Here is a 15,601-nt window from a genome sequence, read left to right as displayed (position 1 = left end):
GTTTCTGGGGGAACCGAGGGTCAGGAATGAGAGCAGTAACCATTCCCAAGAATCCCTCTGCCCTCCAGAACAGCTCTGTTGATCCCATGACAAACAACAAACAGCAAGAGGCACCCTGGTGATTTCAGAGCTGGGAAGAGGCTGCAAAGAAAGGGTGTGGAGATGAGAAACACACCCCAGGGGTCAGTTATTCTCACCACCAGGAGTCCCAGCTGCACAATAAGAATAAAAAATAAAAAAATAAAAAAACCCTCAGATGAGTCAGTAGAAACTAAGTCCTTGAGGACAAAGCCAGCCCTATCCCTCCCTCATCACCCAGAGCAGCAGACTTCTCCTTCAGTGAGCTGGGATGTGCTGTCTCACTGTGACTGATACCCACGAGCCATCCTGGTTTCAACTCCCTTCTCTTAGCATCCTCCCTTGCTGGTACTTGGGGATTTTATGTGTTTCACACATACTCAGCTCCCCAGGATCCCACTTACAGGGTTTTCACCCTCCTACAAAGCCATATTTAAGGTATTTAAAGGTATATTTTAAATGAGCTGACAACAGAGTGTAGTTGTAATTCAGCATGAAACCTTACTCACTGAGGTAAGGACACCCCCCCCCAAAAAAGGAACTTCCAAAAAACCCACAGAATTACCAAGCAGAAGGGGATGGAAATGAACCAGAGGATTTCCAGGCACTCCCTCCCTCCTCATCATGGGCTGCTGTGGCTGCAGAGCCCCAGGTCCCCTCCCAGAGGGGCATTCTGCCCTGAAACCAGCTGGGTAGTTTACATTTTAGCCAGGAGGACAACATTAAGATGCCAAAAACAGTTCTGCCAACAGCCCAGCATCTCTTCCCCCTGCTCATGACCCAGAGACTGCAGCTGCAATACTCTCCTGGCTGCCAACATGACTGCAAAAGCTCTCCCCAGCACACAGAAAACCTCAAGATGCAGCCAGGCATGACTAACTACTGCATGAGACACAAACCTGGCAAGTTCTCATAGTTTTCTACCACCACATCTTGTAGCTGCTTCTTTCTCAGCTCTTGTCTTGTTGCAGAAACCTGGTAAGGAAAAAGAAAAAAAAAAAAGAGGCCCAACTGAGTGCAGTTGCAGCTCAGGAAGTCCCCCTACTCAACACCAACATCCTTTACTCTTCTTGGCTGCAGGTTGCCCTAGAAAGCTGCTCTACAGCAGCCACACACCCTGGGCTGGCTTAGCCCATGCTCCCAGTTGGCCCAGCAGTTAACCTGCCTCAAGGACACCCAAAGAAATCTACAACCAAACCATCCCACCATGAGGCATCTCTTCTCCAACCACCCATGGCACAAATGGAGGCACCTCAGAAAAGCACTGGTGGCATGGAAGATCCCAAATTCCCTATTTTTACTATCTCAAGAGGGAGACTTCACATAAATAAGAGTCCAGCATTTACTGGGGAGTGTTTAGAGAGCAGAGTACACAGAGACCTTTGAGGTGGGGAATGCCTGGTCCTCCTACATACCTGCATCCCATGGGAGACCACACAGATCCTCTTCAGATCTCGGACACCCCACTCATCTGGCCACCTCTGATAGATCTCCTTTACTTTCTCTATCACTTGCATGATCTCGGAGGCGTTGTGCCAGGAAAGCATGGACATGTCCCTTTCAGCCACTCCAGACACGTGGCAGAACACGAGTGGGTAAATTTCAGGGTGGGGAGGGATGTTCCCACTGGCTTGGATAGCATTGCCATTGCCAATGTAGAAGTGTTTGGAGACAAACTCGATTATGCCTGCGGTGGAACGATAATTCTCATTGAAGATGATCCTGCTCTTGGTGGCCACTTCGTGCCTCTCTTTCTGGTAAAACTGAAAGAGTCTGTTTAAGAGGGTGTGATCAGCTGACTGCCCATCCCTGACACAAAACAGCTTGGGGGTGATCTGCATGTGGTCCCCAGCGAGGACAATCCGGGTCTTTAACGTGGCATAGGAGAGCGGAACCAAAGCCTCACACTCCAGCATCTGAGCGGCCTCGTCGATCATGATGTGAGTGAAGTAGCCTGGAGCAACCCTGAGGTTCTTGGATAACATGGAGGTGGTGATAATGACGTGGTGCCTGTCGATCTCTGCCTGCGTGGGGTGCCGGAAGGAGCGCTGGTCTGCAGAGAGGCAGCAGTACATCTGAGTGATGGGGTCTGTCAGGCTGACGGGACGGTCCGTGGATATGATCCTCAAGGGAACAGCCCACGGGTGCCCACTGGTCACGTAGTTATGGAAATACTCTCGGATGTAGATGTCAGCAGCACTGGAGGGGAACGAAAGAGGAACCCAGAGAAGAATTGTGAGTGCTGTTTCCAAACACCATGAGCACCACCCCAAAGCACAACCAACAACAACACCCAAACTCTGCCCGTCACAGGAGACACCCACAGGCGTGCAAGGAGGAGGTGTACATGCAGCCACCAGTTCTATTTTGAGGGGATGGTTTAAAAGAGGAGTTGGTAACTCAAGACTAGAGCATCACCCAGCAAATTCTGTGGACCCAGACCCCTCCTTCCACAGCCAACCCCCAGCCTGGGTGGGGTGTACAGGAGCTGCAGAAGGTTTGGTGCAAGCAGAGAGCCTGAACCAGGCTAAGATTAGCAGTCACCCATCTATTATGTATTAAAACAGCCTGCAGGAGTGGATGTGGACACTCTTTCCAGAGTAACTGCTCTAATTTTAACAATCTTGGCCTGGTTTCTCTGGAGGCAAATCCAACAGCAGTCAGAGAGGATCCGCATTTCCTCTTCCCCCAAACCCTCCCTGGAAAAGTAAAAAAATTGGCACGTGCACAGAGCACGAAAGTCTTCAAGGGCAAGGAGAGCACAGTATTATCCCAGCAAGGTCAGACCACGGCTTTCTACTTCTTTCAGTATATGGTAAATGCTAGAAAGAACTGACTGTCTCCCCAACCCCATCCCCATTTTATAACAAGGCAGGAATTCACTGCCTCTTCCTCAAAGACTTCCACCCGTGCCAGGCTCCTTCCTAGCAGGAAGTGCTAAAGGAGCTTTCCTCACCCCCTGCTAACCTGTTTGTGTGAGTGCAGATCAGCACCCGTGCGTTGGGCTGCCTGAGGATCTCCATGGTGGCCATGGCCAAGGTGAATGTCTTTCCTGTTCCAAAAGGTCCATAGATGAGGAGAGGTGGGACCTGCCGGCTGGTGGTTGCCTGGCCCGTGATGAAGGAGATGGCCAGTTTCTGCTTGCTATTGCCTTTCTGTGGTGACCCAAGAGAGTAGGGAACAGAACAACTGGCAACATCTGGGAGGACCAGCTTTTCATCCAAGAGGTGGTCCACAGCCTGGTGCCACTGCCGGAACAGCAGCTGGTCAATTTGGAACTGGATCTCCACCTTGTGGGAGGTTTTTGGCTTGAAGTTCAGCTCTGAGCAGCACCTCTTTGGTATCTGTAACCAGATGGTCTTCTCCGTGGTAGCTTTATGCTCCACAATAACCTCGTAAACCCGATTGTCTTCAGGTGGGTCGAGGGCCAGGAAAGCAGTGGGCACAGACCTGCTCAGCAGATATCCCTCATCTGTGTCTGGTGAGAGGTTATAAGGGGTAGGCACTTCAGCAAAGAGCTCACCAGACTGGGCAAACTTCATCCCCATGGAAAGGCTTTCAAGCATGGGGCTCAGTGAGATGAGGACCCGCAGGTTGAGTCTGAAAGGAGGAAACACCCAAATGAAGAGCAGGGAACCGGCCCCTCACCAGCAATCCCCTCCTGCTGGGGAGATGGGATTGTCACCCACACCTGGTGAGGGTTCCCCCCTGAGGACACAAAGGCAGGAGCTGTGATTCCAGCTGTTCCACGACCACAGGACCAGACCCAGCCTGTCCCCTCCTGTCACTACCCAGCCAACCAGCTTTCTCAGCAGGTTTCCATTTTTCTGGGAAGGTGCTCCAGGACCCAACCCAGAGGACATGGAGACATCAATAGCAGCATGGCCCTGAGGGTTAGCAATGGGCCCATGGCCTACAAGCGAGGAGAAACCCCTCTGGGTCCAAGCCTGGCACTTACTTGGCAATCAAAGCCTGTTCAGCTTCTTCCTCACGGAAGAGGAAGCTGTGCATCCTCTCACGGTAGTTGAGCCGGGTGATGGGGACGGGCACAGCACCCTCACGCTGGTAGTTCAGTGTCAGAGCAGGAGGTTTGTACTTGGCCAGCAGATCCATGTCTTCACTGGTCCTCACCAGGCTGGGGACAATGATCCGGTTGCCTCTATCCCACCTCAGGAAGTTGACGGGGCGGCTGCTCTCCCTGCTGCCGGGGACATGCTGGGGGGTCTCCCGCCTGCCCACCTTCACCTTGATCTTCTGCCTGAGGACAGGGCGTCTGCCAAAGTCAAACACCACCCACTGCTCGAAGACGCCCAGGGCACAGCCCTCCATGCAGACCTCCACCAGGGAGGTGGGTGGGGAGGAAGGCAGAGTGGCCACACACTCCCCCCGAAGGTACTGGAGGTCCCGGGAAAGCCCGTTCCCCAAGAGGTAGAAGTTGACTCCAGGTTCCCTCTTCAGTAGTGCCACGTGCTGCAGAGGCATCTGCCAGTGGAGGAGAAGACAGGGACAATGGTTAGGGCAGCCCATGGGAAGAGCCCAGGGGTTGATGATGTTCCCCTCTGCAGTGTTTCCTACCAAAAGCTGCTGCAGGACCCAAATGCAGCCCTGGACCTACAGCAGACTGTAAAGGAGCTTATGCTTTGTGCCACCCCACAGCGATCCTTTTAAGGTCTTAAAGACCCTCAGGTTTCAGTGGTACAGCAACTGAGCCAGTCTGCTCCCACCAGCATTGGAGAGGGCAATCAGACCCAGGCTCTTGTCCCCAGCAACCACAAAATCCCAGGCTGGAAAGGACCCAAATCGTGTTATTTGTGCTGAAACATGGGAGGTGCCGCGTCCTCCCCAGCCCCACCACACCAGACAAGACAGGAGACATGGTGGCTGCACCCCCTGAGCCTGAGCTGCTCCCGAATGCTCCCTACACGTCCCCATCCAGACACCCCAACTCCCCAGCTTGCAGAAACAGTTAATTTAACAAACAAACACACCCAAAAACCACCGCCCGAGAGGCCAAGGTCTTTGTGTGGCCTGGCAGCTCCTCCAGCGCAGGTCTGGGCTTACCTGAGAGAAAACCCTGAACTTCCAGCGGTATTTCACCCGCCTGTCCTCCGACTGCACCTCCAGGGGCTGCTCACACACGACCCTGACGCCCTCCAGGTGCTCAGACATCTGCGGGGAGGCAGGAGAGGAACGGGACTGAAGGTGGCAGCGTCCTGGGGCCTTTGGCCTTTACGCTGCAGCCTCCGAGAGGGGACCCTCAGTAAATCCTCATGCTCCGTCCTCAGCCACCACTGCTCAGAGTCCTTAGGAAACACAAGGACCCACTCGTGGCACAGCAGCCTGGTCCTTCTTGTGTTCCGGACCCCAGAACTGGACACCGTACCTCAAGGGAGGCAAAAGGAGTGAAGGAAGGGGGCAAACAACATCCCTTCCTGCATGGCCGTGAGAACAGGGGGGTGGTGGGCTCCATTCCCAAGCTCTAACACACGAGGTTTCTCCCACCCTGCTGCCCACCACTCACAATCAACACCTCGTTGGAACACATCTGGTACTCGGCAATGAGCTGGTCCTGGTAGGGCAAAAGCCCTTCCTTCAGCGCTTGCTTCTTTATCCTGGTGGCCACCTTCACCCTCTGGATCCACTCCTGAAGCTCCTCGGCAGAATGAGCCTTGGTGCAGCTCTTCCCCATTTCGCACACCTCCACTCTGTCGGGAGAGAGGCGTCCCAGGTGCCACTCAGACCTGGTGGCGCTGGTCGGGGGCGTCCCTGGGGACCCTCTTCTAGGGGTGGCTCCTTACCTGCTGCACAGCGAGAACTTGGTCAGCCCCAGCGGCGGGGCGCGATGGACCCACTGGACGGAGGTGTCAGCCGAGAGCATCTGCAGGTGCTCCACGGAGGAGCAGTGGCTCTCGAAGCTCTCCTGGGAGCTGAAGGTCACCAGGCAGAGCCGGCAGTAGAAGCGCACCGGTGCCGGAGTTGGCGGCTTGCCGCTGGTGCTGCAGGGCCCGGTGGCTGGCGGCATCAGGTCAGAGCGCTGCAGGCCCTGCTCCCTCTCGGCCCGCCAGACAGCCATCTCCACCTCGCTGTGTGCGTACTGGCAGCGCCGGGGGCCGTGCCGGCAGGGCTTTCCCCTCGAGACGAAGTGGCAGTAGTTGAGGGTGGGGATGAAGTCGGGGCAGGGTCGGACGGCCGTGTACTGCAGCCGCCTCCGGCTGTCCGACACCACATGCACCAGGAGCGGGTCCCAGGCCCGGTGGGACTCGCAGAGCCGCCCCTGCCCACCCGCCGAGATGCGCTGGGGGCGGCCCAGGAAGCAAGGCTTGCAGATCTCCTGGAAGTGGCCCCCGAACTCGCTGATGATCTCGCCGGCGACGCTGGCGACGGGGCAGGGGGCGGCGGGGTGACCCCCCAGCTGTGCTTCCAGCACCGCCGCCTTCAGCTGCCACCGCTCCAGCTTCCGCTCCCGCTCGAAATTCCAGACCGTGGCCTCCTCCTGGCTCCAGGCAAAGGTGCACTGGTTCTTGTGCTTGGTGCAGCCCGACCCCTCCACAAAGTAGCGGCAGACGGCGTAGCGGGCCGGCTGGGGGAAGCCCGGCCGCCGGGACACCTTCTTCCATGAGGCGCTCCGGCGGTAACGGGCCAGGAGGATCTCGTACATGCACCTGTGCTCCACCTCCCGCAGCAGGTAAACGATCTCGGTCTCCTTCACGCTGCACTTGGAGCAGACCAGGCGCAGCTCCAGTTGCTGTTGGAGGCCGTCCAGAGGCACGGCCGGGCCCTTGGCCGTCGGCATGCTGGGCGCTGGCTTGAGTGGGGTGAAAGTGATGGCGGGAAGTTCCTATGAGGTGATGCCGGGGGAAGGAGGTGCCATGGAGAGGCCGTGTCCTAGCTCGCTACGTACCTGCCAGCCATTGGTGTGAGTCCACAAAGCCTGACAAGGAAACAAGGAACAAGTCACTAGGCAGGAAACATCACCTGGTTCCTGGCTGAGCCACCAGCACAGCCTGGCCCCACGCACCAGTAAGCAGTAGGGAACACCAACCACCACCCAAACCCCTCCAGGGCCCTCACCCTTAACACCCAAGCACCTGGGATCTGCTCATCCAGCCCCACTGACCCTCCAGTCCCAAGGGACTGTGTCCTACAGAGATCCGTCAGCATGGCAAGGGCTCTGGGCAGGGCTCAGCTCAGTCCCATTGTGCTGCAGCTTGCAAACCACCAGCATTTACCAGGAGAGCTGCCAGCAGCAGCACAGGCTGCCCTGGAGGGTCCAGCACGGTCCCCACAGCCACCACCAACCTCCTCATGGACCGTGTCCGGATGATTCGATTCCCTCTTCCCGCTGCCCATGCCTCCCCCACTTCAGTCCATTCCTGCCAACTTTCTCTTCTTTTTCCTGCTCTCCCCCCAGTCTAGCCAGGCAGCCCCACATTGAGCAGGATAAACCCAGCTCCGACCCCCAAGTCCATCTCCCCCTATAGCATGCAAGATTAATTGGAATTAATTAACCAAGCACCCGCCCTCTTTGCTCCTCGGATGCAGCACCCAAGGCCAGCAGAGGGGCATGCTGGAACAGGGACCTGCTGGCATCTTCTCTGGTGACAGCTCGGTAAACATCCGGCTGGGAGAGCCGAGCTGGGAGGTGGGGAAGGTGACTCATGGCTCCCTGCCTGCCCCGGCCACCGGCCAGGCATTTGGCAGCAGTTTCCTGGGTAACCAGAGGCCAGGAGCATCCCTGGGATGATGCTGCAGGGTTTGGTGGCTGGGATCCCCCACCTTAGGGTAAAGGCAGCACCCTGGGCAGCGTTTGGTGCCAAGCAAAGCCACCAGCCTCATGCCATGCATCTGCCTCGGGCTTCCATCCTGCAGCCATGAAGGAGCTCTTGGGCCACAGGCTCTCCAAAAACACACATGAAGAGAGGGTGTTTATGGCTGAGTCTGGCAGACAACAGAGCAAGGAGCCAAACTTTGTGCTGCTTCTGCAGGAATACATTTCTGTTCTGTCCATGAAGGCTCCTTTGCCCATGCTGGGATGAGCAGGGTGCTTGGTGCTTGGTGCTGAAGCTGCTGCCCAGCAGCAAACACTGAGCCAGGACTACAGGGGAGCATCACCCACTCTCCCAGTGCACCCAGAGCAAGCTCCTCACATCCCACCCCAGTGCTGCAGCACCCAACTGCTGCCCCACAGGGTAGGAATCTCCCACTCCCACTTCCCTGCCACACACCAGGTCGGACACACGCTCGGTAGATAAACACCATCCCTGTTTATCTCTCGAGGTCTGGCAGTGAGCCCGGTGCTGGGCACAACTCCTCCTTGCTGTTCCTGCAAGCTGCAAGACTCGGTGGCAGGGTCCTGTGGCAGTGCAAGGGCCACCCCCCACCACAATTCGGGTCACTGTGCCACACCACCAGCTCCATCCTGAGCTCAAACACCTCAGCTCATCTCTGCATCTTCATTTCCAAACTGGTGCTTGCAGCCCTCCTCACCAGGCTGGCAACCCTGACCCAAAGCATGAGCTGTAGCCAGACAAGCAGCCTGGCTCTGGCTGAGCCTCTCAGCCAGACATTGTCCAAACCCACCTGCTGGGCCCACCTTGGTCCTGCCCAGGCAGCACCACCTGGATCCTGTGGGTACCCGGGCCCAAAGCCCCAGCAGAACTGCTGGATGTGAACACAGCACAAGTGCTAAGGAAGAGCAATCCCAGAGCAGGGAAGGGGCCGGAGCAGAGCCAGGGCACCCCCATCCTCTGATGGTAACAAGGTCACGGTCATGGGAAGAAAACATTCTCTGTAGCCAAGCTGCTGCACAGGGCTCAAAAGCTCTTTCTTTGCTCTCCTTCAGCTTCACCTTCCTTCCGCTGGAACTCTCCTCCATGGGATGAGCCCTCCTGGGAGAGGCACTCAAGTCCAGGATCTGTGCAACTCCGCCACTGGTGAAAACTCCAAAATACCTCAGTAATGCACATGAGAGAGGATGAAATCTGATCGCTGGCACTTGGCTCTGTGAAGCAGGAGCTGAGCTCCCAGGATGTCCACAGCCAAGGGCCCTGAGGAGACAGAGTCCTGCAGCAGCAACAACACCGACCTGCTCGGTTAAAGGCTCCAAGAACTCCCCATAAAGACCACACAGGGCAGCTGGGCTGTTACTGGTATTCATGCCCAGGCACGGCATCCCAGTTTGAAAAAGCTAAGAGGGAATATTCTGCCTTTAAAGGGTCAATTCCCTCACTGTTTATTTTTTTAAGAAAGCATTTGATTTTGAGCAAGCTGCCAGAACATGCTCTGGGCCCGGAGGTGGGAGGGAAGAGGAAGGGGAAGTGAAAAACCCTCTTAAAGTCTCCGCACAGCACAGGCACTGAAGCCAGATTAAAAACTTTTTCTCTTTACAATGAAGAAAGGAAGGCAAAAAAGGTGAAAGCTACGGGAGCTTTAGCAGTCGAAGCCTGGGTAGGAAAGGGATGCAGGGAACAAGGAAGCTTGGGAGGTACACTGTAACTGTCCTACCAGTACTGAAACTGATATCAGCAGGGCAAAATCCAAGTGCCCAGAGGCAGGTGGGAGCTGATTGAGAGGAATAGTGACTCGCAAGCCACAGACTGATTTGCAAGTGAAATTTTGTACATTTTAAGCAAAACAACCTTCTTTACATTGGTCCTGAAAAGCCACTTGGAGTTTAAAGCCACTTGTACCCTGCTGATGGGTGAAAGAAGGCACCAGGGCAGAGGGAGGGGATGGGTCATGGTACCCCCAGCTCTGCAACACCCCACAGCCCATCAGGGCCAGGATCTGAACCCACCCTTCCTGGGCACTGACACAGGCACCCACTGCCCAGCACTGCTCTGGCCTTGCTGCAAACCAAACCAAAGCAAACCAAAGCAAACCAAAGCAAACCAAAGCAAACCAAACCAGCCCACACCACCATCTCACTCGTGGCATTTCCTCCTTGCTTGGGAAAATGCTTTGGGTCAGGGCTTGGCCATGCTGTGTCTGAGTATCATCCCCTGGCAGGCACCTGGCAGGGCCGTGCTGCCGCCAGGGATAATCACATTTCCCTGGAAATGGGGAGCTGGATCCCGGCTGTGGCAGCCGAGTCCTGCTGCTCCACAGCCCCTCTGCCATCCCGGGGGAAGGCAGCCCTTCTGTCAGGTCTTGCCTCGATTAATTATTGACAGGAGATTGGGCAACACACTGCGCCAGAGAGAGCCAAGTGCCCCTCGATCTGAGCAAGCAATGTGGGTCAGAACGCTGGGACAGCCCCCTGAGGGGATGGGGACAGCCAGGGGCACACCTTGTGTGTCTCAGGGGACCATGGCACTGCACCCTGGGTGTGGGTCCTGGCCAAGCACTGGACCCGGGCACTGAAGGAGTCTCAGTGCACCAGATCCTGGCACCTGGGGAGTTTTTCCCCTTGGAGCAGTGACAGGAGAGCAGTGACAGGAGAGCAGTGACAGGAGAGCAGTGACAGGAGAGCAGGGCAGCATCCCTGAGCACCCCAAAAACGGTGCTGCTACAAGGGTTTGGCACTTGTGGTAGAGCTGCTGCATGGTGGCAGCTGTCCCAGGGGGTCTGCCTGGTGCCACCCCTCACCTGCAGTTTTCCTCCTGACTACACCAAAGCTGGGGCCCCTCTGGCACATCCCTGCAGGACAAAAGCAGCCTCAGGGGGCTCCGAGCCCCCTCCTCTCCACAGCCTTTTCCAATAAGCCACTTTCACTCCGGGTCCCACCAGCAGAGCTGCCACAAACCTGACAGCCTGGCTGCTGCCAGGTGACAGCCCTGACACCACTGCCCGAGTCGGTGGGCAAGCACCGAGCCCCCCTCATTGTGCACAGCCCCCTCTCCGACAGCTGCACCCCCCAGACACTGCGTTTGCTTTATCAACTATAAAAAGTTCCCGGGCAGCTCCAAGACCCCAAAGCCGGGAAGCAGGAAGGGGAGAGCTGCCAGGATCGCTCACCAGAGCCAGCACCGTGCACCCCAAGCAATCCAGCAGCTCCCCGCACTCCAGCCCCCGGCTTTGCACCCCAAAACCTGCTCCCTGACCCTGCTTTCCCCCCTCCTCCTTTCCCAAGGGACCGCAGCAGGGGCACGGATGCTGCAAGCTGGAGCGGGATGAGCACCCAGCACCGCCGCGGAGCACCCCACGCCTTGCAGCACCCCAAAACACACCGTAGGGCTATAGGCAGCACCCTGAGCCCGACAGCATCCCAAAGCACCCCAGGGTGCTGCGCAGCCCCCCCACCCACCGCCGCTCTCACCGCTGCCGCGGCCGGGAAGGGGGGGGATCGACCCGGGGGACTCGCCACCACCTCCGATCTCGTTTCTGGGCTCCCCCCGCATTCAAACCGGGGTTGGACTTCGCGGAAATTGCATCACGGCGGCCCCGCCCCGGCCCTCCCCGCCCGCCGGCACCGGGGGAGCCGGCACCGGGGCGGGGTTGGGGGTGGGAGAAGCCGGCACCGGGCGGCAGCGGGGCGGGGGGGAGCCGGTACCGGGTAGGGAGCGGAGGGGGTGCGGATGGGCAGCTCCCACCCGGGGGTACCAATCTCCCATCCCAGTCCTATGTCCCACACCCGGCACATCCAGGGACGCGTTTCCCGCCCGGCTCCCCCAGCCCAAGGGGATGCTCCGGGACCGGCGGCCGCTGCTCACCCGCCGGGGGTCGAAGTTTTCCCTCGCTGCAGCGCTCGGAACCGAGGAATAATCAGAGGAATGTGAAACGGGACGGCGGCAGCACCGATGCTCAGCCCGGACGTCCCCGTCCCCACTCCAGCCCCGGAGCCCGACGGCCTCAGCTTAAAAAGGGCTTCTGGGAGGGGCAAAGCGCCCGTTTCGATTCCGCTCATCAGCACTTTCATTTTCCATTCTTTTTTCCTGCCTACAACCATGAGTCAAAAAAAAACCCAAACCAACAACAACAAAAACAAAAACCAAAAAACAAACCCAAACGAAAACAAACAAAAACCAAACAACCAAACCAAACTAACAACCCAAATCCACCCCCAGCTCCCAGGCCAGCAGAGACTCCTCGGGCTCCCTGCAGGGTGGCAGCACCCACACCCTGAGGGGGTGAGAACCTGCACCCTGGTTTGCAAGCACATGCCACTGCTCAAGCACCATCTCCTAGTGCTCAGCACCCGGGATGTGGGGACTCCTCAGCCCCCCCAGGTCACCAAGCCACACCTGCAGTGGCCCCAGCACTGCACAAAGCAGCACCCTTCTCCAGCATGGGAAATTAAGGGTAGTTAACCCAGGGTAGTTAACCCAGGGTAGTTAACCCATGCTCACGCTGCAGCCTGACACCCCGCCAAAACACAAGGACTCAAGTAAAAAGCCCAGGGGGTTACTCTAACACCCCCCCCCCAGCCTCAGGACCACAGAACAGCCTGGGGGTGCAGCACAGCATCATCCCACCAGCCAGGTCCCCAGGGTTCCAGAGCACCGACCTGCAGGGCAGACGCTGTGCTGGACACAGTGACGAGCCAGGCCCCAACCTTCCCACCTCAGAAAGTTATCCTCATGCCAGCGGGCAGCAGCAAGCTCTTGGAAAGCAACCAGGCCAAACTTCAAACTACCACACCTCCAACCAGGAGCCACTGGGAAAGACGGCAGGCACCGGAGGAAAAGTTTCCTTGCTGACAGCAACGCGGTTCGACCCCTCCACCGACGGACTGGGACTGGCACATCGTGCTTGGGGACACTGCTCAAAAGCCCCCACACAAAAGCAGAGCCAGCAAGGGAAAGAAAAACTCAAACTCGCCTTTGAAACAGGAAGAGGAACCCCCAGGGAGCATCCCACGGGGCACGCCTGGGGGGGGAATGAGGGGCAGGAACCAGTTGCAGGCACGTTTGTTGTCAGTGAAAGAAGGAGGAAGTGAAACGATGTTTTTTTAGCCTCCAGCTTCGTGTGGTCACACCCAGGGGTTGCCTCGGAGGAACCTCCTGTCGGGGAGCCCCGAGGGAAAGGGGTTTTCCCACCAGGGAGGGGTGAGGGGCTGCTCAGGCTGGTGGGTGCTGGCTGGACCCCACCAGAGTGGTGGGTGGCCATGGGAACTGGACATTCCCTGGGCAACCAGCCCCCCTGGTCTGTGCCCCAAAGCCTGGGTCACTGCCTGCACCCTGCTCTGCTCAGCGTTTCCTCAGCAAGGAGCAAGCAGGATCTGACCCCAGGGATCTCCCAGGCTTGGCTTTCCTGCCCAGGAAGGAGCCTCCTGGCCTTTCTTTGCTTGCAGCTGCCGTGAGCAGGGTATGGGTCAGGGCAGGTCAGGGGCCCCTTTCTCTGGGAAGATGCAGCCCTGGAGCTGAGCGAGGCCAAAGAGCTGGGAAGGGCTCTGGCTCTGGTCCTCAGCCCCGACATGGGGGGAGCACAGGACATGGGACAGTGACAGGGCCTGTCCTGGGTTGTGTTGCCCCTAGGCAGAAATTCTCCTCTCCACAGCACCACCTCCAAACCACAGCAAATGGTTCGGTAACAGCCCAAACAGCAGCAGGCAGCTGGGGGGGGGGGGGAACCACAAAAAACAAACTAAAAAAAAACCAAGGGAGAAAATACCCTTGAACAACTTTCTCACCTCCTAAGATGCCAGAGCCAGAAGAGTCAGTGCCAGGACGCCAGGCTTGGCACTGAGGCTTCACTCCAGTTTTACAGGTGGAGTATTTGGAGGTTTCATTCCGATTTTACAGGTGGGACAATTGGAGGCTTCACTCCAGTTTTATAGGTGGAATATTTTCCCTAGAGCTCCAGCCCCAGTAGCAAACAGCTTTCACTATCTCACAGAAAGCTTCTGGCCCTGCTTGGCATGCACAGAAAGGTGACAGAATCAGAGAAGAAAGCCGGTGGGCAAGGCGAGCTCTGCTGCTCCATAATCCCTGGCGCAGGGAGGAGGAGGAGGAGGAGGAGGAAGGCGCTGCCTGTGCCGGCAGCCGCAGCCGGAGCAGGGAGGAGGCAAAGCTGCGTCACCGCCTCGACAAACGTCACGGGGGGGGAAGCCGAAACCCAGGATCTGCTGATTTTTAGATAAACAAACACCGAGCCTTGAGTTTCGGTTTCCGTTCTCCCAGCCACACGGAGGGGTTTCCCCGCGAAAGCATAGCTGCTGCTCGGGGAGGGGGGGCTCGGCTGCAGCCCCCAGCCCTGACCACGCTCCCTGAGGGCAAGCTGGGAGCTGGGAGGGTCTCCTGGGAAGATGCTGGAGCTTCTCCTGCCCATGAGCCCAGGGTAGCTGGGGGGGGAGGAGGGTCCCTAGCACAGAGCCCCGGCTCTCGGTGCTGCTGCTGGCTGAAGGATGCTGAGGCTGCTTTACCACCCTGGCTGAAACCAGGGCTGAAGAACCAGGGGACAAACCAACCACAGGACCTCTCTCCACAGGCCAGAGCTGCTCAAGCCCCACATCCTTGCTGCATCCAGCCCAGGGCAAATCATCCACACACTAAAGGATAATCTCTGTTACCAGAACACCCTGGGAAATTTCCTCTTGCTTTACCTCCTCCCAGCTCAGTCCCAGCCTTCCCAGTTACCGCCAGTCTGCAAGCACCCAGCCACCCCCGGCAGAGCGGGGCAGCCCTGCGGTGCTCTGAGGAGCATCCCAGTCCGTCTCTCCAGGGATCCTGGAGCCAGCACCACCAGCACTGCCCTGTCCGGCTGCGACAGCAGCTGCTGCAAAGAGAGGGGAGGATTGCACCAGCCCAAGTCTGCCTGCGGAGCTTTTCTTGCTCACAGAGCTGTTTACACCCCTAGGAAGAGCTGCCTCGCCGGGCAAACTACCCCCGCCCTGGGAATGCTGTGCTGGTGAAGCTGTCTGTAGTCTCCGGGGCAGGGAAAGGTGTGTGGAGCCAGGGAAATGCAGCTGCAAGCTCCCTTCCGGCACTTGCTCCCCAGTGCCATGTCCCCAGCACTGCTCACACCAACCTGGAGATGCCACAACCCCTGCCCCGTGCTTTGATACCACCTCAGACACCCTTAAAGTGGATCCAGGAGGTCCCTGCAGCCACCCCCTTCCCACCCCCCCAGTCATCCCCTCCCAGTCCCTGCAGAACCTGGGTGGGTTTAATCCACAGCAGAGCCGGCGGGTGCAGGGTGTCCCAGAGCTTCCCTCCGCAGCTGGCTCAGCACCGCTGCTCAGGCTGGAGGGAGAGGCGAGAAGAGGCTCAGAGTGATCACAACCACTTGTGTGTCCCCGGGGCCGACATCCTCACCCTGTCCCCATACGGAGCCGGGAGGAAGGGACGATGGCACTCTCTGAAAAGGCAGCAGCCCGGGAGGGCGAAGCCTCTGGTTTGGCAGGACTCCTCCTCAGCAGCTGGGGACCCGAGTTCAGGCTCAGCCCAAACGAAACAGAATTTAACACCTTAGAGGAAGAAATCGTTGTGCCTCGTGATTGTGTGCGTGTCACAAGAGCTGGAGGGGGTGGTTATCAGCGCTGGGTGCAGCCGGGGCCGGCTCACAGACTTTGGAGCCATGTTTTCAGCTTTGGCAACCCCATGCACACCCTGCACGTACTGGGGACACCCTGGGAAAAGGGTGC

At 57.9% G+C, this 15,601-nt stretch overlaps 1 protein-coding gene across 4 annotated transcripts in view; it reads right to left on the bottom strand.

Moving 5' to 3' along the window:
• The window catches only part of HELZ2 (helicase with zinc finger 2), a 28,714-nt gene extending 13,394 nt beyond the window's left edge, over nt 1-15,320 (bottom strand). The window contains exons 1-10 of one of the 4 annotated variants that reach the window (XM_030462915.1): nt 15,273-15,302; nt 15,114-15,200; nt 13,649-14,083; nt 5,877-7,009; nt 5,600-5,783; nt 5,140-5,247; nt 4,037-4,560; nt 3,046-3,678; nt 1,494-2,277; nt 978-1,053 (exon numbers count right to left, since the gene is read on the bottom strand). In XM_030462915.1, coding sequence (XP_030318775.1) covers nt 978-1,053; nt 1,494-2,277; nt 3,046-3,678; nt 4,037-4,560; nt 5,140-5,247; nt 5,600-5,783; nt 5,877-6,871 — 3,304 coding nt within the window. In that variant the 5' untranslated portion in view covers nt 6,872-7,009; nt 13,649-14,083; nt 15,114-15,200; nt 15,273-15,302. Of the gene's footprint in view, nt 1-977; nt 1,054-1,493; nt 2,278-3,045; nt 3,679-4,036; nt 4,561-5,139; nt 5,248-5,599; nt 5,784-5,876; nt 7,010-11,335; nt 11,416-11,729; nt 11,892-13,648; nt 14,084-15,113 lie in introns of those variants that run through there. The other 3 variants (XM_030462913.1, XM_030462912.1, XM_030462911.1) reach the window with 3 other exon arrangements.
• Nucleotides 15,321-15,601: the final 281 nt, after the last annotated feature.

The sequence above is a fragment of the Calypte anna genome, chromosome 20 (assembly GCF_003957555.1).
Source record: "Calypte anna isolate BGI_N300 chromosome 20, bCalAnn1_v1.p, whole genome shotgun sequence".
Lineage (NCBI taxonomy): Eukaryota > Metazoa > Chordata > Aves > Apodiformes > Trochilidae > Calypte > Calypte anna.
The sequence above is the reverse complement of the archived record's forward strand: the minus strand, read 5'-3'. Positions and strand labels throughout refer to the sequence as shown.